At 39.1% G+C, this 25,553-nt stretch overlaps 1 protein-coding gene across 1 annotated transcript; it reads left to right on the forward strand.

Moving 5' to 3' along the window:
* Nucleotides 1-766: 766 nt before the first annotated feature.
* Nucleotides 767-24,742, forward strand: LOC126100181 (protein adenylyltransferase SelO-like). Its single transcript, XM_049910741.1, has 7 exons — nucleotides 767-1,387; nucleotides 1,459-1,589; nucleotides 1,777-1,982; nucleotides 2,090-2,347; nucleotides 15,422-15,543; nucleotides 15,627-15,883; nucleotides 24,408-24,742. Exons 1-7 carry the CDS (start codon nucleotides 993-995, stop codon nucleotides 24,644-24,646), a joined length of 1,608 nt encoding a protein of 535 aa, XP_049766698.1. The 5' UTR covers nucleotides 767-992; the 3' UTR covers nucleotides 24,647-24,742.
* The last annotated feature ends 811 nt before the right edge of the window (nucleotides 24,743-25,553 follow it).

Here is a 25,553-nt window from a genome sequence, read left to right on the forward strand (position 1 = left end):
TTGGGCAGTCTAGTAATGTATGTCTGTGATATATTTTGTCTGCTTCAGTAGCTTAACCAAGGAGGTATTTTAAACTCCTTGGTCGTAGCGCAAAGTTATACCATGTTGTTTATATAGGTCGTTGATTTTTTTATATTTTGTTGTTGCCTGATAAATATTTTGTACCTTTCTGAAAAATTTTAGTTCTTTGCAAATGTGTGATACACGTTCCCAATAAAGGCTCATATTTTCTTAACGCCATATGTACTTCGAAGGTCGCCTACTGGAAACCTTTGCAACTGAGCATTTATTCAGTAAATAATTCTATAAAATGATTAACTAGTGCGGAACTAATTTAGAAAAAGCAAAGAGGAACTGTCTTCTATCACTCAGCAATCACATTAACTTTTCGTAGATTTTGTTAAGCCTCAAAAATGACCCGCCCAGTTGACAACCATAGATGCAATAAAGAGGTTCAGCAATCCAATACGCTGTTTAGCAGTAATGTGATGATCCACGTTCGCGTCAGAACGGACTTATTAATGCTGGAGACGCTGTCGACAACATGTATCACAGACCTCCTCATTGCTCCACTCCAAACGTTGTACGCTAGTTCCCTGTCGCCCTTCGACCATAGGTATATTTATGGTCGAAGGTGTCGCCTGATCCTTTACCCTGAAGATATTTTAAATTTTGTAGAGTATCGTCGTAAATCATTTCACAATTCCCCCAGGTTTGTTCTAACAGGCGTGATCGACTTCAGTTGTCTTGTTTACGGTTTTATTATCTCTGCTCCTCCAACATCTTTGGTGCTGCTGTAACAACTAACATGGAATTGTTTGTGCTGTCATATGGCTGTGATAGACTAAATTGATTGTAATTTTTAAGCGCGGGTCAGAGCCGCCCTTTCAGTTCATAGTACTGTGACCACTGCATCAGTTATGCTACGAACTTGTGACTGTCAAACCCTCATTTTTAAAATTTGAATTTTGTAGCACTTTACGTACACTACCATGAATGTGTTCAGGGAGACGGTTCGGTCTACCCTCAAAAGGAGCTTAAGCGAATGGTCGTTCTCTCCCAGCACATTAAGCCAACTTCCTCTCGATGAAACGAGAGAAAACTATATCCGCCGGAATATACGAGGTGCGCTGTTTTCACAAGTGTTACCAACGCCATTGGAAACAGAGGTGAAGTTAGTGGCATATTCGAGAGATGTGCTGACTCAAATTCTTGACATGGATCCGGAAATAACAGAGACTCAAGATTTCGTCGATTTCGTGGCTGGCAATAAGATTCTTGATAGTTCAGTGACTCTTGCCCATAGGTACGGTGGCCATCAGTTTGGCGTCTGGAACGGACAGCTGGGAGATGGGAGAGTAATTTTATTGGGAGAATATATTAACAGGTGAAATGCTTGTTCGGTTGGTTGAATTAAGTTAGTGGCGTATTTAATGTTAATCAAGTTACGATTTTCAGTCTAGGTCAGCGTTGGGAACTGCAGCTGAAAGGTGCAGGAAAAACACCATATTCACGGGACGACGATGGACGAGCGGTGCTACGTTCTTCTATCAGAGAATTCCTCTGCTCAGAAGCAATGTTCTATTTAGGTCGTTATATTTTGTTTTTATTATTATTATTATTATAAGTATTAACAAAGACAAATGCAATTATTTATCCATTATAGTGCCTAGAGGTTTGCAACATTTATGTTCAGGCTGTGTAGAAAATCACTTGATACACAGATGTTACTGTAGCAAACAAAAAGTAACAGCCTGAAACTTGTGAAACTTTCAGGTATTCCAACATGCAGAACAGCTGCAATAGTTGCCAGCCAAGATCTTGTGATGAGAGACGAATTTTACAAAGGCACACCTAAAGCAGAAAGGGCAGCAGTTGTGCTGAGGGTAGCCCCATCTTGGTTCCGATTTGGCTCATTGGAGCTTCTAGCAAAGAATGGTGAACTAACCACCCTTCGAATACTTCTAGAGTACATTGTTCAGGTGAAATATTCATCTTTGTATTTACAATTATTTCTGCAAAAATAAATAGTGTATCCTTCCTGGCATGAAAAGAAATATCTGATGAAATAATATTTTTCCAACTCCAGGAACATTTCACAAGACTGAAGGATGCAAAGAATAAATATGTGCTATTGTTCAGTGAAATCATGCACAAAACTGTAGATCTTGTAGTACAGTGGCATGCAGTTGGATTTGCACATGGAGTACTGAATACTGATAACATGAGTCTCCTCAGCATCACTGTTGACTACGGCCCATTTGGGTTTGTAGAGGCTTATGACTCACAATTTGTACCAAATACATCAGACAAAAACAAAAGATACGCATTTGATAAGCAGCTTGAAGTAAGTAGGTACATAGCCACAAATGCTTTATATTTTTGGCTTAGCATGTATTTGCTACAATTAATAGTAAAAAAGTAAGATGTATGTTCATACAAGTTTGAGTGAGATAACAGAAACAAAAGTGTGGATGTAACATTATTTTGAGATTTTTCTACGCAACTTCACCCATCAGGTCAGTGGTTTGTCAGAGTAATGCAGCAACAGCCACTTTTTGTGTGTGTGTGTGTGTGTGTGTGTGTGTGTGTGTGTGTGTGTGTGTGTGTAATTACTGTATGAGTTTCAAACCTGGTAGCATTAATGTTCAGAGTATGGGGTGCACGATTTACATTTATCAGTTATCATGATTCATAGTCTCCCACACCTGACCATTCGCAGTGCGCTTGTCGACTTGTCAACATGAGCTTGGACAAAAGGAGCAGGGTATTATTGGTGAAACTCTATCATCAAGACAACAGTAAACTTTGTGAATATCGCTGGTTGAAAGAATTATGGAAGGGTCATCTTTCTCCATCGGCTGTGCACTGCATGATGTGGTTCGAATCAACTGGAGAACTGGGCGTCGCTCCTGGAAGAGGCTGACAACTGGTTGCACCACAGATGGGCAACGAAATTGCTGTTGCTATGCCAGAAAATGCTGTGCGCAATTCCCAATTGTCAGGAAGTGTGCATGCTGTGTCATGACTGTTGAACATCCCGTGGTCCACTGTACGGAAGGTGCTATGAACCACTGTCAAATGGTATGCATACAAGATCCATATCATACAGCGGCTTGCACCACAGGACGCACAAGGACATGTTGACTTTGCTCTCCACTTTCTTGCAAGGATTGAAGTTGATGAGGGCTGGCCCTGGAGCATCCTATGGACAGACGAAGCTCATTTTTCTCTGACGGATGAGGTGAACAGACAGAATTGCCAAATGATAGGATATTCACAGCCAGTCACTGTGATGAAAATCTTCTGTATGGTGAAAGTGTCACTGTATGGTGTGGCTTCATGACTACGTTCATCATTGGTCCATTCTGTTTTGCACAGGTTGGTGGTCAAGGACCAAAGACGTGCAGTGTGACTGGCCAGTGTTACTGTGATATGCTTCGCCATGATGTCATATCAGCCGTACAGATGAAAGATTCATTGAACTCAACAGTTTTCATGCAAGATGGGATTCCTGCGCAAATCGCTTGTGAAGTTCACCTGCTTCTCTAAAACACATATGGAAATGATCAAATTATCAGCCAATCATTTCCAAGTGCTTGGCTGGCACAATCACCTGATTTCACTCCCTGTGATTTCTGGTTGTGGGGCTACCTGAAAGACAGGGTTTACCAGGGAACATTCACACGTGCTGATTTGAAACACAGCATATCAAGAGATAGCCAGCATACCTACAGACATGCTTCGTTCTGCAGTGCAGAATACAATCCTGCACTTTCAGACTCTTCTGGACACTGATGAGTGCCATATTGAGCCCCTTTGGTAGCAGTAATGTTACCGGTATGTGATGGTATGATGTGCCATATCAGCACATTAAAAGTGTTTCAATTAATTGATTCTACATTATTTCTCTTCCCCATGTCCTTGACGTTAATGCTACCAAGTTTGATCCTCATATGGTAATTAGTTTCCGTGTTATAATGCGTTAAATAGAGAAAGTTTAATTATAACCACCCAATATAAAAGATGATATGATATGTTGCTATTCACCACATTGATGAGGTCTTGGTCAGTGAATGGGCACACTAGAAAGTAGACTATTCAGTAAGGACAATTACAAATTTATTCATACATTCATAGCAAAAAAATTCTTTGAAGTAAAATTGAAGCAGGTATTATTTGAAATCCCCTTTAAAAGTGGTTTTGTTTTCTTTTAGATCCTGCAGATCATTAGATAAATGATCAAATATTTTTATAGGTCCTCCGTATCATTGCTATTACATTCTCCCCACATATATACACTGAATCCTCAACTGTTCTCTTTTTCCCACTTATACTAAACTGCTCAAAAAAATTTACCACTGTCATGGCTTGCATAAATTGTATTTCTGGTGGGAAACCTTTTTCTCATTGCTCTTAGTAGAGAGCGCTGTTTCTCCAATTGTTTGCCGTATCACATTGGCAAGGTATCCAACAAATTACAGCCCGCCACAATAACAAATTGTCCTTAACCTACCCCAAAAGGACTGCAATGTAAGATATTGGGCAGAAAACCATTTTAACCTGAAATTTCCACAGGATTCTGGCCATTTTCTATAAAATTTGGCAACAAAGGATAGAAATACTAGGGATTTTGTGACGTCTCTCTCTTCTCTGTCCAGTTCCTAAGTTTTTGCTTTCATTGATCATGTCTGGTTTATCAATTGAGTAGCCTGTTCATTTTGTCTCAGCACTTTGCCAAGCTGTCTAGATCCCAGACTGAATGAGTCCCTTGTGCAAATGTTTTAAGCACACTAGTGGTCTGCAATGGGTGATGTCAACTGGAAAATGGTAAACACAATTCGGTATATGTTGGCTTATGATAAACTGAGTGCTCCAGACAGCCGTCATTTTTTCATCTAACCAAAACATCCATTGTGGACTGAGCATTAATATGAATGGAGCTGAGGTTACATAAAAACCATAAATTTTCTCCATGAGGCACACTGTGGAAGTATAGTTGACACCATCATAAATTGTTCAAAAATTGATGTCCATCTGAAATTTACACACATCAAAAAATGTTTTGCATCACCCCGGTTGATAGACATTGACTGTGGATATTGTAATAGAGACACAGTTCCTTTTACTGTTTAGAGATGTCACTAAACCCACCCAAAGATGTAAACAACCATGCATGAGCAGCGCCTATTAGACGGAGGAGGTCTGATCAGTTCCAGTCATTCCACCAGGAAGGAGGTACACGGCTCATGTTGTCTGTTGGTCAACCATGTCTAAATGATCAATGCTGTGGTTCAATCCCATCTGCATTCTTACTTTGTGCCAGGAAGGGCTCTCAACAAGAAAAGTGTCCAGGCATCTCGGAGTGAACCAAAGTGACGTTTGGACATGGATGAGATACAGAGAGGCAGGAGCTGTTGATGACATGCCTCACTCAGGCTGCCCAAGGGCTACTACTGCAGTGGATTACCACTACCTACGGATTATGGCTCAGAGGAAACCTGACAGCAACACCACCTTGTTGAATGATGCTTTTCATGCAGTCACAGGACATCGTGTTACGGCTCTAACTTTGCTCAATAGGCTGCATGATGCGCAACTTCACTCCCGATGTCCATGGCGAGGTCCACCTTTACAACCGTGACACCATGCATTGTGATACAGATGGGCCCGACAACATGCTGCTGAATGTACCACTCAGGATTGACATCACGTTCTCTTCAGCGATGAGTGTCGCATATGCCTTCAACCAGACAGTCGTCGGAGACGTGTTTGGAGGTCAAGTGTATGCAGCATGTGGTGGAGGTTCCCTGCTGTTTCGGGGTGGCGTTATGTGAGGCCAACGTATGCCACTGGTGGTCATGGAAGGCACCATAACGGCTGTACGATACACGAATGCCATCCTCTGACCGATAGTGCAACCGTATTGGTGAGGCATTCGTCTTCATGGACAACAATTTGGACCCCCATCATGCACATCTTATGACCCATCAACCACTTTGACGGATCTACGCCAAATCGCCATTGAGGAGTGCGACAATTTGGACCGACAGTGCCTCGATGAACTTTTGGATAGTGTGCAGTGACGAATATGCGCATGCATCAATGCGAGAGGACATGCTACTGGGTATTGGAGGTACCGGCCCGTACAGCAATCTGGATCACCACCTCTGAAAGTCTCACTGTATGGTTTTACAACATGCGATGTGTGGTTTTTGTGAGCAATAAAAAGGGCAGAAATGATATTTATGTTGATCTCTCTTCCAGTTTTATGTACAGGTTCTGGAACTCTCAGAATCGAGGAGATGCAAAACTTTTTTTGATGTTTGTATTACCAATTACTGTCAAGTACTCTGTGGTAAGGACCTTTGTTGGAAGTGATGCTACATCAAAGCTTCCTAAATGGTCTGAACTGCCTAGAAGCATAGCCCCCAACCTATTAATAAAGTTGATGGAGTTACATGTTTGACATGAACATCTGCACACCAGTGACCTTAATAAGGAAGCAGTATGTTTGGCGAGATCATAATATGCAGGAACACCAATATTGCTTTCTATTGGCCATAAAGATAAACCTGTTTTATGAATTTTTGAAATATTGTTTAGTCTGGTTGGCAACCACGTGTGCCTCTTGATGGTCTGTTGAGGTAACAAGGAAGAATCCGTGAGTGCAGAAGTTTTCTGTTGCACATGCCTGAGTGCAGAAGTTTTCTGTTGCACATGCCCTCTAGGGTCATAATTAGTTTTCCTATAGGTGGAGTCACTTAACACACTATGCAACTTGTCCATATACAGACTAAGAGGTAACAGTTCATTTGCATTACCTTTATTGCCCTTCAGCATCACTCTGCTAGGTTCCTCTTAGAGGTTAAGTTGCTGGAAAGAGGAGGAGCTATATGACACCTTTGTTTGGATGCTGAGAAGAAATAAAAGGGGTAACATGCCAGGTGTTTTTTTAAAGCTCCTCTTCTACATTTTTGGAAAACAGCAAGTTCATTGCGCCATCAATCTCTTTTACTATTTCTGTGCTCTTCCATATATCACTCAGTGTCAAGGGACCACAGGTATCCGTGTGTGTGATCATTCTCTGTTATGGAGTCATCCTAGGGTAAGAGAACTGACCAGAAGGAAGCTGCAAAAATGTATGCTCAGCAAGGCAAACTGGACACTGTGATTGGGTTTTAACATGGAGGTGATGACAACTGTGAAAAAAACTAATATTACCTGTGAGACTATTGGGACTTGAAGTTGAAAGTCTTTTCCGTCTTTTATCACAGTGGTGCCACTTCAGGAGTTACTAACAAGGGAACCTCCCCATCGCAGCCCCTCAGATTTAGTTATAAGTTGGCACAGTGGATAGGCCTTGAAAAATTGAACACAGATCAATCGAGAAAACAGGAAGAAGTTGTGTGGAACTATGAAAAAAATAAGCAAAATATACAAACTGAGTAGTCCATGTGCAAGATAGGCAACATTAAAGGTAGTCTCAGCGCAGAAATGGCATGGTACCGTGGTTAGCGTGAGCAGCTGCGGTAAAAGAGGTCCTTGGTTCAAGTCTTCCCTGGAATGAAAATTTTACATTCTTTATTTTGGCAAAGTTATGATCTGTCCGTTCGTTCATTGGCGTCTCTGTTCACTGTAATAAGTTTAGTGTCTGTGTTTTGCGACCACACTGCAAAACCGTGCGATCAGTAGACGAACGGACGTGCCTCTCCAATGGGAACCGAAGACATTTGATCGCAAGGTCATAGGTCAACCGATTCCTCCACAGGAAAACACGTCTGATATATTCTATACAACACTGGTTACGGCATGTGCGTCACATGACAGGAATATGTTGTCGAATGGGTAGAAAGATTCTTCTACCTTGCCCGATTTAGGATTTCTTGTGGATGTGATAATCACTCCCTAAAAAGTGATGAAAACATAATGGATGGACAGATAATAATTGTCTGAAAATAAAAAATTAAAATTTTTCACTAGAGCGCAGACTTGAAACAAGGACCTCTGGTTCCTCAGGTGCTCACACTAACCACGGGGCCATGGCTCTACTGCGCTCACACATTACTTGATGTTGCCTATCTTGTGCATGGACTACTCAGTCTGTATATTTTGCTTATTTTTTCATAGTTCCACACAACTTCTTCCTGTTTTCTTGATTGATCTGTGTTCAGTTTTTCAAGGCCTATCCACTGTGCAACTTATAACTAAATCTGAGGGGGGTGCGATGGGGAGGTTCCCTTGTAAGATTTTTAAGTGCACTCTGTCAGTACATAAGATAAGCGCATTTTACATTTTGAGAAGTAACTCCAGTTGCGTCATCAGAGAAAGCAAGTAGTGCTTTAGGAGAGAATATTGTGAGTAGCAACTATTCTTTTCATAATATTCCATTCTGGATTTTCCATTGTTTGAAGGTGGAAAAAATTGGACTCATGTCAGAACTTAGGAGCACAAGTGTTCAGCTGCTAATGAGACTTTTAAGTAATATTTGCACTAACTGAAGTATTTAGGAATGGTGTCCCTGCCAGAAAACTTACAGGAATCATGAGAGCTCCCAACTGAAGTTCAATGTTCCAGACAGGAAAAATAAAGTGAATCGGGAAAAAAACAATATTTTTGTCAATAATGATTTATAGAACTTCCATGTCTACATTTAAGAGCTGGACTTTCTTCCTCAAGCTAGATCCAAGACCGCCATGGACCAGTCAAAATATTAGGCTACTTCTGTCTTGAAAGTCCTCTTCTGTTGGGCGGAGGAACTATATAATGTGATGATAAATGTCCTGTTACCTTGCAATAGGTACAACTCCCCCTTCCTCCTCTTTTCAAATGTGCTGAAGACAGTTAAAACTTGTAGTACAGTTCCCACCAGATGTACTGGGAAAAGTTAGGCATGAATTACCTTGTACCCATCAGACTTCAATATTGCAGGATGCTTTTAAATATGGTAAGATACAAAAAATACTCTTCCTCAAAGTTCATTTTCAAAACATATGCTTTCCGCAGTTATAAGGAAGAAAAATCATTTTGTTACTCAACAATATAACTAGGACAGGCTTCTACTCAATACATAGAGAAGGCATTGAGCAGTGGACAGACACAGCTAAAGAAGACTACTTCAGATGTGAAAATGTACACACACATTCGTTATTATAAAATGATAGATTGCTACTCACTATATAGAGGAGACATTGAGTCACAGGCACGCACGATGAAAAGTCTGGTATACATAAAGCTTTCAGCCCAGAGGCAAACTTTTGAAGTAGAACACACACACACACACACACACACACACACACACACACACTCGCGCGCGCGCACATGCGCGACCAGTCTGTGGCTGATGTAGCTAGTGTGAGTTGCGCTTGTGTGAATGAGTGTGTTTTTTTTCTATTTCAGAAGGCCTTTTGGCCAAACGCTTAATGTATAGCAGTCTTTTTGTTGTGCCTGTCTGTGATTCATTGTCTCCTCTTATGGTGAATACCAGTCTATCATTTATATTGTCATTATTCCATCCTGCAATTTCCACTGTTTGATTTTGCATACAAATTCATATATGCACAACTCAAACACATGTACAGAGTGATCACATATGTGTGTGAGGAGAGAGAGAGAGAGAGAGAGAGAGAGTTTGCATTCAAAATAATGCCAGCCAAGATATGTAACTAAAAGAAAAAGAAAAAGAAAGAGAGAGATCACCTCAAAGAGATTATGTTCCAGTGGGCAGTATAAATTCAATAGCTCTACACACACCTTAGAGTAAGTAACTTTAAAACATGGTGCTACTCATATTTCCACCAAAGAAAAAAGTCAAGGGACAATGACTCACTTCTCAGAGAATTTTCGTTGAGAGGAAATATGTTCTAAAAGTATATAAAGTTAATACGAAAATATTCCGCTTCAAAATAAAAACTTTGTGACATTGTCTCTTTACTTATGTCATCATCGTATAGACTAGTTTATATAACTGAACAGTTTAATAAAGTTGCTTAATTCAAAATATTATGTTTTGAATGTAACAAAGTTAGTGTGTTAAAATATAATAATTCCTGAGCATGACCATTATCTGACCTTAATGTGTAATGAATTTCAATCACATCTGCAAAACAGTTGTCTGTGCACCTTTCAGTTACCTACAAGTAGCAGTTTCCCAAGAAGTCAGTTGGCCTACACTAAGCTGTATATGCCCTGCCCACAAATGTTAGTTTAGGTGAAGATACTTAGCAACTGTAGTGTTTGTTATGATGGTATGAAGCATACACATTAAGTATTATATTAAGAAGTAGCAGCAGTGGTTTTATGGCTGTTTAAAATTTTCCAGGGTGAGAAGCAGAATGGCCCAGTGTTGGCAGTTACCAGTGTTAGCAATGGCTGGAGCATGTGGTGTGGAACAGACACAAAGAGCACACTGGTGACGCCATAAAGTATTCTTGGTCTCTGTTTATGCAGAACGCAGCCATCTTCTTACACACACACACACACGGCAGTAGTGCAGTTGGTCAAGACGTCTCAAAATGCAATAATCTCAGTCATCAAGCTGCATTGCCAGTCATGAAGCTCTTCAGATCTTAATTCTATAGAGCATACTTAGAATGCATTGGGAAGACAAACTGCAGCCCATAAACTGCCTGCGATGACTCTTCGTAGGCCTCCATACAGCTTTTTCTCAGATAAGGGATTGACTGCCAATTGAGATCTCGAAATATCTCACAGTGAGCAAACTACATCGCTGCAAATGTGGGGCAGCTCACAAATAAGATACCCTATGAACTGTTTTGAAGCTAAAGAATTGCTCTTGGGTTTTGGCACTTTTTTAAAATTACATATCTTTGATTTCAAAATTATTTTCTTGAGGAAATGGCAAAATTACAAAGTGACAGATAGCTAGCCAGTATTAAGCTTCAGGAGGTGAAGTTCCACTACCATCAATGGACACTTACTGCCTCTCCCTCCAGGTAGTCAGCCAACCTACTTCAACCCAGTCTCCTACTCGCGCCCATCTTCCCCTTTCCACACTGCTCTTGGTACAATATTTGTCACTAAACATATTTCCCATTTCTCAAAAAATAGCAAGAATGTGAATATAACATTAGGACTGAAAACATTTTTTACAAAAATTTCAGAGGTTTAACATTAGTACAGAAAGGATCAGATCGATGGATACACACATGCTCTACAGCCTGCCAGAGCATATTAAGTTTTTAGTTGAAAATGTGGTGGAACTTAAAGCAAAGAACTTTCTTTAAGACAACTCTTTCTATGTTATCTACACACATATTCTACAAACCCCTCTGTGAAATGTGTGGCAGAGGGTATTTGTCATTGTATCACATTTCTTCCCATTCATTCAGAGTGTAGTTTGAAAAGAACTGCTTAAATGGTTCTGTGCGCATTATAATTAGTCTGATATTACGTGTAAATTGAAGGGGGAGAAAGGAAAGAAAGGGGATCACTGCTGTCAGCTGCATTGGGACATTTTCCTTTCTCCCTCTCTCCAACTTCAATTTACATATATGTATCTCAGCTGTAGATTCTGTGTGATGTCTGTTCTTTCAGACATGTCCAAAAGAACAGACACCACACATTCGTATAATAGTGTATATTGCTTTGTGACCACTATTGGAGAAATACATTGGTATGTCCTTACATTCCTCTCATAATACTGGTTCTTGGAGCTTAGTGAGTAGGCTTTCATGCAATAGTTCACATCTATTTTCAAGTGTATGCTAGTTCAGGTTTTTCATTTGGATGGCACTCCCCTACAAGTCAAACAAACCTTTTACCATTCATGCTGTTCTTTTTTTGTGTGCATTTGAAGTCTTGTGTTAGTTCTATGTTGTATGGGTCCCATGTACTTGAGCAATATTCTAGGATGGATTGCAGAAGTGTTTTGTAAATAGTATCCTGTGTTAACTGTTTGCATTATCACAGTCTTTTACCTGTGAACTGAAATAAGTCACCTGTGTTATTTATGTTGAGCCTATGTGAACACTCAATTTTATATCCTCACAAATTTTTATGCCAAGGTGTTTGCATTAGTTGTCGGATTGCAGTTGACTCACTGATATTGACAAGGGGGGGGGGGGGGGGGGGAGGAGGGGGGGAGAGAACAAAAAAAACATTGCCGTGGGCAGAGATTGTGTAGTACGCATTTCTGCTGCTAGGTGTATATAGAACAGTTCATTGCCAGTTCAGTGCCATCCGTGTTGTTAACCTGGCTCGTTCTATTTATCTGCAGGGATTGTTTTTGCTAGTGCTGCTTTGTTCTTGTTTCATTTTTGTTTAAGTGAACAACATGCATCTGTGCAATTTTGTTTTCTACTCTGTAAAAATGCTGCTGAAACTGTTTTTAATGTTGAAAACAGCTTACCAAGATGGTGCTACAGGAAAAGCTCAAGTGTACAAGTGGTTTGCTTGATTTAAAAATGGCAAATCAATCTGGACATCCACCAACTACCCAAATGAACGAAAACAATCAAAAGTTTGAGAGCTTCTGCTCACAGACTGTTGACAAACAACTGATCAACTGTCAGAGATTGCACAACAGTGTTCATCGAAAACTACCCAATTTGTGGCAGACAGTAGACTGGTTCTTCCACCACGACGACACACCTGCTCTCTCTCTCTCTCTCTCTCTCTCTCTCTCTCTCTCTCTCTCTCTCACACACACACACACACACACACACACACACATATATATATATATATATATATATATATATATATATATATATATATATATATATATAAACATTCCACGTAGGAAAAATATACCTAAAAACAAAGATGATGTGACTTACCAAATGAAAGTGCTGGCAGGTCGACAGACACACAAACGAACACAAACATACACACAAAATTCAAGCTTTCGCAACAAACTGTTGCCTCATCACGAAAGAGGGAAGGAGATGGAAAGACGAAAGGATGTGGGTTTTAAGGGAGAGGGTAAGGAGTCATTCCAGTCCCGGGAGCGGAAAGACTTACCTTAGGGGGAAAAAGGGATGGGTATACACTCGCACATATCCATCCACACATATACAGACACAAGCAGACATATTTGAAGACCTCTTTGTCTTTAAATATGTCTGCTTGTGTCTGTATATGTGTGGATGGATATATGTGTGTGTGCGAGTGTATACCCGTCCCTTTTTCCCCCTAAGGTAAGTCTTTCCGCTCCCGGGACTGGAATGACTCCTTACCCTCTCCCTTAAAACCCACATCCTTTCGTCTTTCCCTCTCCTTCCCTCTTTCCTGATGAGGCAACAGTTTGTTGCGAAAGCTTGAATTTTGTGTGTATATTTGTGTTCGTTTGTGTGTCTGTCGCTAAAATGGCATGGTTCCTGTGGCGTGGTTCCTGTACCCCATGCACCTTACTTGCCTGACCTGGCTCCATGAGAATTTTTCTTATTTCCTCGCAAAAAAAGGGGCTGAAAGAACAGAGATTTGACAACATTGAAGAAGTCAAGGAAAAAATGAGGGAGGAGCTGTCAGCCCTTCCTAAATATGACTAAAAGAATGTTTTGAACAGTGGAAGCACTGGTGGGACAAATGTGTTTTTGTAATGGAGAATCTTTTGAAGTGGATAAGGCTTTTTTGTAAACAGTTTGAAAATATGTAGCTTTTAAAAAATAATTCCGGTTGTTTTTGGGTAGCCCCACATAGTCATAGGACAACACATCTTTGTTTCATGAACTTCGTTGAAGGTACGCAGAAACTATTAAAAATTGTTGTTTGAATGATTAATGGAAAATCTCATATAAAGATGTAAAACAAATACTAACAAAGAGATAGAGGGGCTGGCCATTACTTAGCTCAATACAGCCGATAGATACACATAAAAATAAAACAGAACTGAAAATTGGAGATGCCCAATACCCAGTAGCAGAGCATGTCCTCCAGCATAATTCTAGGGACCTAGGAACCTGCTACACCGTATGTGCCATTTGGCTTCTCCCATCCAACACCTGTTCCTCTGAACTGCGAAGATGGGAACTTGCACTCCAACACATCCTTTCATCCCGCCATCCCCCTGGACTGAACCTACGTTAAACAACCTCACTCCCATTCACTCTTCAGTCTTCTCCTCTTTCCCTTTCCTCTTTAGCCATTCACGCATCTTTTCATCCTACATAGTTGTGTTTATACTATATACCTCTTTACTTCTGTATGCATCCTCTTTGGTTTGAAGCTGGCACAGTACTTACAGTAGAATATCTTTGGCTTCCCTCTGACAACCATGCCTCCATCCTTGCTACCCTCCCTATTTTCCTTTCCCTGTTGCTTCATAACCTGGGTTGTGAGTAACTGAATCTCCTTTCCCTTCTTCCCTTTCTTTCCCCTCTCTCCTCCCCGATGAAGGAACATTTGTTCCGAAAGCTAGGAACGTAAATTTTCGGTTCTGTTTCATGTGTATCTATCGGCTGTACTGAGCTAAGTTCTGGCCAGCCCCTCTATCTCTTTGTTAAAATGTTTGTTTGAATTATTTTGTAATATTGGCACTGAAATACAGTAATATTTAGTAATTTCATTGTATTGCACTTAAATAAAATGTACATCTTTGACTGGTTTCCACGTTCCACGAACCCTTTTAACCAAGAAACTTCACTAATGTAATGTAATGTAATGGTTACTTCACTGCTGCGTGTCAGATTTGTCTTTTTCCAAGGTACATAATTAAATATTCATTAGCCACAGTTATTGTTGCACGGTGTAAATACATAGTCAGAAAACAACTATCCCACTACCAGCCAGCTGTAGTACTACATTAATTACGTATGGTTTCAAACAGCGGAAAGCCCAGTCTTGAATAACAACAGTATGGAAAGGATAGACTGCTACTCACCATTTAGTGGAGGCATTAAATTGCAGACTGGTACATTGAAAAAGAAAGCATTCTGTTTCATTATGCCAGTCTACGACTCACTTGTGTTGAGTAGCAAACTATCTTTTCTGTGTTGTTTTTACTTAGGATTTCATCATAAATCTCTCATATTTGGAACATCTAATAGCAACTGCTGATTAAAGTTTACAGTTAATGGAATGAGTAAAAGTAACAACCACCTTATAATTTAGGCATTGAGTGGCCGACAGGCATATAAACAAGACTGAAAATTTGTCAAGCTTTCAGACAATTCTTCAGAGCTAATTAATAAAGAAAACATACATACAGTTTTGTTGGCACAGCAAACTACCTAACAAAAGTTCGGTAGACAATTCATAAAAAATACAGTATGTAGGGAACTACTAGTGGTCTATTACCATGGAATACAAAATATAAGTGGAATTAATAACTAAGAATGAAACAATCTATAACTAGCAGAATAAATTAGAATCGATAGAAATATACATTGCATGAATTTTGTAATATAAAAATGGATGTAGAAATTACTAAAGAGAATAAGTTTTGTTTCTTCCTACACAGATTGTTGCATGGAATCTGGAAAAACTTGCATATGCTCTTTTTGCTATAGTTACTGAATATGAAAGGAGGCAAATTCTGGATCTTCTGAATCAACTGTCTGCATATGCAAACCACAGAGTCGGGTAAGAAGTTTTGAAATTTGATTTGAACCATGATTTTCAACTCGCTATTGGAAGTGTAATTCTGTGAACTTAAATTATTGCAGATGTGTGTTTGCAAAAAAGTTGGGGTTAAGAAGATATGATGATTCTGACAATGACTTACTGATGCTGCTCTTGCAAATGATGGAAGAGACTGGAGCAGATTTTACAATGACATTTAGGCAGTTTGGTGAGATCGAGTTAGCAGACATGACAGATCCCGCCAAGCTTGCAAACTTGTGGTCCTTACAGAGATTATCTAGTCATAATGCATATGAACGCTTTGTGGAACTTTACAAAAGAAGAGTAAGCCTCGATTATGGTAAGAAATGAAACATTGTGTGACGGCAGAAAAGTAGATTGTTCACTTTCCACATCCTCATCTTAATCATTTACCAAACACAGGCCATGAAAACTGACCAATTTCCTTCCTTTTCTTATAGTCTGAGTGAGGTTCTTCTCCAGCTTATTCTACCAATGTAATTGTGGCGTACCAAGAGAGCAGACATTTCTGTTCTATTTCTAGTCACACAAATACACCAGAAGATTTCATTGTCAGTATACCTTCAAATGTATATAGTTTTTAGTAAACTTAAAATTTCCACATCCATGCCAACTGCTACCAAACTAGGATGCATTAATGCAAATTAAGAAGGAACAGCAGTGTCAGAATGCAAGGAAAGTTGACAGTTATCTGTACATATCCAAAATTCAGTAAGTTTTGTTCAATATCACTATTTTTCATAGATGTAATGGTGTCCTTAAGGGCGATTGTTTACATGTGCCCATCCTACTGAGTTTAATTGAAATATTGATCACAACTCTGACAGTTTCATGGGGAAGAAGGTATGAGAGAGAAGTCATAAAGAGCGTTCCTGGTTAGAGTTTATGTAGTATTTTATGCCTCAGTTGAGTGGTTAACAGAAGAAATATTGAATTTAATTGATGAAAGGAGAGAATATAAAAATGCAGTAAATGAAGCAGGCAGAAAGGAATACAAACGTCTCAAAAATGAGATCGACAGGAAATGCAAAATGGCTAAGCAGGGATGGCTAGAGGACAAATGTAAGGATGTAGAGGCTTATCTCACTAGGGGTAAGACAGATACTGCCTACAGGAAAAGTAAAGAAACCTTTGGAGAAAAGAGAACCACTTGTATGAATATCAAGAGCTCAGATGGAAACCCAGTTCTAAGCAAAGAAGGGAAAGCAGAAAGGTGGAAGTAGTACATAGAGGGTCTATACAAGGGCGACGTACTTGAGGACAATATTCTGGAAATGGAGGAGAATGTAGATGAAGACGAAATGGGAGATACAATACTGCGTGAAGAGTTTGACAGAGCACTGAAAGACCTGAGTCGAAACAAGGCCCCGGGAGTAGACAACATTCCATTAGAACTGCTGACGGCCTTGGGAGAGCCAGTCCTGACAAAACTCTACCATCTGGTAAGCAAGATGTATGAGACAGGCGAAATACCCTCAGACTTCAAGAAGAATATAATAATTCCAATCCCAAAGAAAGCAGGTGTTGACAGATGTGAAAATTACCGAACAATCAGTTTAATAAGCCACAGCTGCAAAATACTAACGCGAATTCTTTACAGACGAATGGAAAAACTAGTAGAAGCCAACCTTGGGGAAGATCAGTTGGGATTCCGTAGAAATATTGGAACACGTGAGGCAATACTGACCTTAAGACTTATCTTAGAAGAAAGAATAAGGAAAGGCAAACCTACGTTTCTAGCTTTTGTAGACTTAGAGAAAGCTTTTGACAATGTTGACTGGAATACTCTCTTTCAAATTCTAAAGGTGGAAGGGGTAAAATACAGGGAGCGAAAGGCTATTTACAATTTGTACAGAAAGCAGATGGCAGTTATAAGAGTCGAGGGACATGAAAGGGAAGCAGCGGTTGGGAAGGGAGTGAGACAGGGTTGTAGCCTCTCCCCGATGTTATTCAATCTGTATATTGACCAAGCAGTGAAGGAAACAAAAGAAAAATTCGGTGTAGGTATTAAAATCCATGGAGAAGAAATAAAAACTTTGAGGTTCGCCGATGACATTGTAATTCTGTCAGAGACAGCAAAGGACTTGGAAGAGCAGTTGAACGGAATGGACAGTGTCTTGAAAGGAGGATATAAGATGAACATCAACAAAAGCAAAACGAGGATAATGGAATGTAGTCGAATTAAGTCGGGTGATGCTGAGGGAATTAGATTAGGAAATGAGACTCTTAAAGTAGTAAAGGAGTTTCGCTATTTGGGGAGCAAAATAACTGATGATGGTCAAAGTAGAGAGGATATAAAAGGTAGACTGGCAATGGCAAGAAAAGCGTTTCTGAAGAAGAGAAATTTGTTAACATCGAGTATAGATTTAAGTGTCAGGAAGTCGTTTCTGAAAGTATTTGTATGGAGTGTAGCCATGTATGGAAGTGAAACATGGACGATAAATAGTTTAGACAAGAAGAGAATAGAAGCTTTCGAAATGTGGTGCTACAGAAGAATGCTGAAGATTAGATGGGTAGAGCACATAACTAATGAGGAGGTATTGAATAGAATTGGGGAGAAGAGGAGTTTGTGGCACAACTTGACAAGAAGAAGGGACCGGTTGGTAGGACATGTTCTGAGGCATCAAGGGATCACAAATTTAGCATTGGAGGGCAGTGTGGAGGGTAAAAATCATAGAGGGCGACCAAGAGATGAATACACTAAGCAAATTCAGAAGGACGTAGGTTGCAGCAAGTACAGGGAGATGAAGAAGCTTGCACAGGATAGAGTAGCATGGAGAGCTGCATCAAACCAGTCTCAGGACTGAAGACCACAACAACAACAGGAGAGCGGGGAGAGAACAGAGAAGATATTTCATTATGTTTGTTATTTAAATGAAGTAGCAGTACAGAAGAATTATGTTTCAAATATACAAACATGCCCACAGTAGACTCAGTATTTATACCTCTTGTAATCCAAATGGATTTATTGATAAGTCAGTTGATATGCCTGCATGTATGTCTGGCGAGGTTGCTAGTTCCAACACAGAATGACACATGCACCAGCACCAAGTCACATGGGTAAACAACAGCAGCAGATTTAAGGACTGCTGCAGACTGTCTTGGCCTCACTTGTCTCAGCTCACTGATTTGTACCACATGCACTCTGGTAAACTTAATTACGACAACTTTTCCATATTTGGCTATTTTGTAACTTGTTATTCCTGGCCGTTGGCATTTGGTTGTCATGTACACATCTCTTTGCAAATGTTGTGTAGTGTCCATTCTCTGTTTGAGCACATGTTGTGCCTGCTGTGAGTGCACTGACAACATGAGCATGCACCAAGACAGTGGTTCTTATTATACTGCTTCCCTGTCTGACATAATTACAGTATTTTCCAAGTCTAACATTTGAGTTATTCAATAATGTCTATAGTACTTTAATTGCCAAGAGGTATCCACCTCTAGAAGACTATTTCCGTTTGGTTTAAGAAAAGTGAGGATACATTATTTTCTACGATATATTTATCATATTTGGTGTTCAATAAAAATTGTGCTGTTGAAGAAGCAGCCATACAAAAGTACCCAGACAACTCATTGATAATACAGGATTTCTCCTAGAACCATAGTCAGAGTGAGTCCCATACTCAGGAAATAAGCATTGGTTGCTGATGAGAGGTCCCATATCACCATCCTGGGCAAGGTCCTAGTGGTGATGGCTTGCTGTTGCCATTCTCCAAACTTATGAAGTGTCAGGTGCGTATGTATGGGTGACTGTGATTGCTGCTTTTATAGTGTACTTTCATGTTTATATTATTGTCGATAAATGTGAGAAGGGAAACCCAATGCAGAGTACATAGTTAACTTCTCCCAAATAGTACCAAGAGGATTGCTGAGCCCCTGATGGACAGATCACCATTGACAGTGTTAAGCACCCTTACTTCTTGAGACACTGTGGAGAGGTTTGAAAGTTAAGCAAGGACAATGGTGCAATGTCTGGTGATCAAGAGATGTAGGCCACTGCTTCTTCTCCCATTGTTCACCACATACTGGCTATGAAAGAATCATGTGTTAATGATCACAGCAATGGAGGCAGATTTCTGCAATCATACAAGCTGTGTTCTGAAAGTATCGTTAATTTTCAGTTTTTGGAAATAATTATATTTATTTGTCTGTGTTAACATTATCTCCTTCAAGGAATAACCATTAGGTGCTATACAATTATGCCACAGCTTCATCCAATCCCCGGAACTAGAGGTTTGAGATAGCACTAAGCTCTTTCAGTGATGTGCTTTTAATCTCATTTAAGATTGTAAAATGAAAGCTTTATAAAACACTCTTTATTTTTGGAAGCTGAATATCTGATGAATATGGAGGCTGGAGAACCAAAACAGTGTTCTTTTTCATCAAAAATTCACAAATGAGAAATGAATTGTGAACAGGTGCATTATCATTTGTTTCAACAGAAATCCGAGCATTCTGAGAACCATAATGAAAACAAATGGGAAGAAATGAAGTGAGTCATTGGGAGATGGAGGTAAGCAGTAGCATTTCTGAGGAGCATTAAAAGCATGGTGTGAGACAAAGATGTGCCACAGGAGACCAAGGGAATAATATATCCATCTTATTCTGTGTCTATTCTGACATATGCTTCTGAAAGCTGGAAATGAAGAAATAGATTTCAGCAAGGTACAATATGTAAAATGAAATTACACAGAAATGGAGTGATAATAACAAGGATGAGAAGAGAAAGAAATAATGAGTTCAGGTCAATGGTAAAAGAGGTGCCCTTTCAGATGTATACAGAATGAGCATCACTTAAGTGGCATGGACATGTAAAGAGAATGACCTGCAACAGAATACCAAGCAAAATTTGAATTGAAACAAGACAAAAGACTAAGAGGAAGAAAGAAAGAGATAGCTGCTTGAAAGGAGTGGAGAAGAGTATTTAGGGAAATATGTAGGTGGAACTGGAAGAAGGTAATGGTAAGAGTTTTATCAGGAGGATAGAGGAAAGTGGAGAAGTTTATGTTCAAAAACAGACCTGCCCAGTGCCTGTAAACTTTTCATAATGATGATGGTAATGCAGCTCTTTGAACTGAGTTGTATTCTATGTGCTCCACTCAAAAGCATAAACTGGAATAGAGTGCCATCATAAAATTCAGTTTTGGACAGTTTATTGCAAACAGAAATTTATCCAAGGTTGATGAAGATGTATAATGAGTCTACTCCCTTCGTCTGTGTCTGAATTCAAACATTGCCATATTTTGCTATAAGGGGTTCTACTGAAAGAAATTCCCAAATTAGCAGCCACAGATAAGAACATTCACAGAGGGTGCTACATGGCAGAGGTAAATTAGGATTTAAAGATGTGTAGTCCCTGATGCAGTGTGTATGCTGTAATAAATAGTATACATTTTCAACATGAGGAAATAATTGTGATGCAACTTTCTGCAAGAAATGTGCCACATTTGTTGAATAGTGACCAAAACCAAATGCAAACTCAGACATCTCACTTGTGTTTAAACATTTTTAAAAAGAATAAAACTTATATTATGCACTTATACATTACTGTGGAGGAGACGTTGGTTGACCATTTCAACCTAGAAATGAAACAGTATTCAAGGCAGTGGATTGGATGCCAGTGGATCTCAACTAAAACAGGTGAGGTCATATTTCATTTGATAGCAATGTTATGGCCAGTATTTTGTGGTATGCTGAAAGGATTGCTCTTATTGACTGCTTTGCAAAGGATAAAATAATAACTAGCAAACACTACACAAATTTTCCAGAGAAAGTAGATGATAAAATACTTGAGTGTAGAGTGGGATTCCAAGGGAAAGAAGGAAACAAATCTTGTTCCGTCAAGACAATCCATCTGCCAGCAAAGACGTTTTGGTAATGGGATACTGAAAGATTTTAAGTATGAATTGTTGGAACATAAAATTCATTCAATGGATTTGGCATGCTTGAATTTACATATGTTTCCACATCTAAAGAAATTCATGGGTGGCAAATGTCAACAAACATGTTCTGTGATTAAGCAATCCAGGTGACAACCTTGAATGCTTCAGGCATTCAGTAGTGGTATTCATACAACCAAGATAATTGCTTTCTTCTCTGACGTGCTGTGAGCAGAGGTACTTATGTTGGGTGGTTGCTATTTTCTGCTTCATGGTGGTATGGTTGCTTGTGGAGTATTGTTGTCAAGCATTGAATTGCCAAGTGATTTGCAGTGGCTAGCCTGTTCCCTGTTATGATCTACAACAGACAGCTGCAACTGCTGTCATCAATGTCTTGTGGTCCATGGCAGTTGACTCTGGTGGTTGCAGTTTTCCCTCATCAAAGTACTCACAGCAAGCACATTCATAGTAGCATGTGAAAAGCCCAGTTCCTGCATCACCTTGAAGATAGATTGTCACATACACTGGGCACCTAGAATCTGGCCATTATGAAATGTGATTATATTTTCCACCTTGCCCATCGTGTGCTCTACTACTAGAGTCTCTACTTTCAGTACTACCGGTGCAAAATCAGGTAATGTTCCACTCAAGTGACCCACCAAACTGTCTATTCACTGTGGTGGTAGGAATGTTTGTACTCCATTGCAGCACTTATCTCTGTCAGTTGTTGATGAGTATGTATTAGCCATTATTTATCCAAATTATTGCCCCCTCCATATTATGTTGCACCTTTTACCATATGTACTTATTTTGTGTCTTTAACAGTGCAAGAGTAAGTGTGATAATGATCGTCTAATGTAACAAGCAGTAACCAGTACCAAAGGAATATTTCATATGTGGAGATGTATGTATGTGTATGTATTTTAAAAGAATATAACAATGTGATTCAAAATTAGTCCTTTTGAGTGAACAACTCAAACTAATGACATGACAGAATAGTTGTATAGCAGCTCTTAAAGACAAGGAGTGTCTAAAAATCTTAGCGAATGGAGCAGTGTGATTGGCAGTGTGTGTTTGAGACTGCATGCACACCATAAGACAAGAACTACCACACTGCAACACACACATTAAGTGAGCTGCATGGGAAAACAAGTTATAGTACAATGAAGAAACACAAATCTTAAAAATAAAAGTGAAACATTGCAGTGCAGATGCATATGATGTTAGTCCAACTGTATTTAGAAGAAATTTGGAACAGAATCTGCCTTTTACAACTAGCTCAAAAGCTTTTGGGTAGCCTGTACTGCATCACTGATCATATTCACAATATGCCACATTGTCAGTCTCAATCAGCAAACATAACAATAAACATTTGAGCAGCAGTTGCTGAAACAAAATCAGTAACTTTTCTGAGATTAAAATGAAATTCAAAAGACCATCCATTGAACAGTTATTAAATAACCACGTAAAAAGGAAATCCAATGTGGTGTGACAAAAGGGGAAAGAGAGATGCTTGCAGGATATCTAGAAAGTGATTCTAATGAATGTTTTGGAGATTATAGAAACTTTCAGTTCCAAATGATCTAAGAAATGCTAACCCGATGATTGAATTTCCAGTGTCAGGTTACTGAATAAAATTGTTTTTCACTAAGAACATTATAAAACTAGGCTTATTTGTTTTATGATCTATTAGCTTGTTCCAAACCTTTTTTGAACTATTTGTTGCATCAATGCTACCATCATATTCATACATTTGAACTTTTACATTTTGGGCCTATCATCACCAGTGTATGAAAATGACTTGAATCTCCTGTTTCTTTCTTTAATAAGCTTTGTTTAGTTCACAATTGGATGGAATTGCAAAATAAATTATGTTGACAATTTGTAAAAAATAAAGTTATGTATCCTATGCTACAAAAATTCTGCTTGGAAATGTAAACATTCAATGTATAGTGGAAGTGTTGCATAGTAGATAGGTACCTTGACAAACTGCTACAGCACCCCAGTTGAGTTGAGGTGTTATGGTGGGTGGAATGGGTGAGATGTACAAGGAAAAGGAGGGAAGAAAGCTACAAAAGGAAGAGAGAGGCATGGGTTGCCAGAGATAGCTCTCCTTGGTGCAGTGAGCAGTAGTAGATTATTCCATGCTGTAACGCATGGGCAAGGCTTGAAGGAAAAGGGCTTAGGAGGGAGAGGACAGATTAAATGGAGTTAGAGGAGAATATCTCTGGGAGAACAATGTGGTTGATGTTTCATAGACTCATATACTCACTGAATTCAAGTGAATTGACAGACTGAAGTAGTGAGAAGAACATTAGTTTTTTGGGAGAGGAAGGAAGGAAGGAAAGAAAAGTGATTAAAACAGGTACAGAGGTAGGTGTAGGGTAGGATCTAGTGGATTTTGAGGCAGAATATGTGTTGGCACAACAGTTCCCACCTGTACAGTTTAAAGATGATGATGATGATGATGATGATGATGATGATGATGACGCAAAAGATTATCTGTATAGGCATATGGGGTAATTTGAGGTACAAAAACCACATAAAACTAACCATCAGAAAGGCAGGTGCCAGACCCAGATTCATTGGAAGAATCCTCAGGAAATATAGTTAATCCACAAAGGAAGTCAAGTACAAAATCTCATTCTACTAATGCTTGAGTGACCAAAAACAGATGGCTAATAAAGAGAATCTAGGGGAAATTAAATGACTAAATTGGAGTTCAGAAAAAAAATTTGACTGGATCAGGTAAAAACCTGTTCATCTCTGATGTGCTTTACAGTTGCTTGCAGAGTATGTATGTAGATCTAGAAATTGTGTTGTTTCAAACTCTGTTGTCAATCTATAATGTAGTTTATAAGTTTCATATTGCTCTTATGCACAAAGATCTTGTTCATACTCATTTAAACATTCTCAACTGTTATTGTTGAGTTATTAAAGATCTCCAAATTATTTTCACAGGACTGACAGAAGATATGAGGAGAGATACAATTATGCGCACAAACCCTCGATATGTACTGCGAAACTGGATGGCTCAAGCTGCTATTGAGAAGGCAGAGCAAGATGATTACAGTGAAGTGAGGGTATTGCATGAAATACTGAAAATGCCTTTCACCACTCAGGAAGCAGCAGAAATAAGGAATTATGCTGATCCCCCACCTCCTTCGTCATACTACATTAAAGTCAGCTGCTCCAGCTAAACCAGTGCATAAAATTACTCTGATAAATGTTTTTGTAAAAGAAAGACACTTTTACAGTTATTTCACACCCTTTTGAAAATATAGCATATTTTTTTATTCTGTTGTTTTATTTGAAATTAATATACTTTCATTTATAGTTCATAGCCAATATATATTACAGTAATGGAATATCTAGGATAGAATAATGACAGTACTCCATAATATTGTCATATATTATAGTAACAAACTATAGTTTTCAGTTACACCATATTTTTTTCTTGTATTCCACCTCAACATCTTATCCCTATGCCAAATTAAGAAGTAACCAATCAAAGGTACCACTTGCTAAAATATGGCATTAAAGATCATTGCTTTCCAAGTGAAAAACATTTTCAATATTTCAGTTCAGTATAGATAAAGTTTTCTTTTGATAAACACTATGTGATTGGAGACTTGACTTTTAAACATATGCCACTGAAGAGACTGGGCCTAGTTCCATGTTGTGACAGGTTTATTTTAGAGACTAGTAAATATTTATAATTTAGGACACGCAAAGGTAAAGTGTGTACATCTAGGAAAAGGAAGTAAAGATCTTTTGCCAGAGGTTGCAAAATTATTTCTGACTTGACTGTAGGATATATTTATTTATTTATTAAGCCTTCCATTACTGTCCAGTGATGTCCTATTTCCGAATATTAGCAATACATGGTAGTGTGTTAAAGTATTCCAACAGTAAGTTGAAACCTGAGCAGTTATTTCTAACAGGAGTTTGTCCTCTGCCAGATAATGGAAAGTGGAAACATAAGTGATGAGTTGTCATAGATAATTGAGAAGTTAGAGGAATAGGGACCCACACTTTGTTCCAAGGGGCAGCTGCCTCAGATGCCAGTCATCAGGCAGTCTACCTGCTTTGAGCATTCTGATTGCT

The sequence above is a fragment of the Schistocerca cancellata genome, chromosome 9 (assembly GCF_023864275.1).
Source record: "Schistocerca cancellata isolate TAMUIC-IGC-003103 chromosome 9, iqSchCanc2.1, whole genome shotgun sequence".
NCBI classification, from domain to species: domain Eukaryota; kingdom Metazoa; phylum Arthropoda; class Insecta; order Orthoptera; family Acrididae; genus Schistocerca; species Schistocerca cancellata.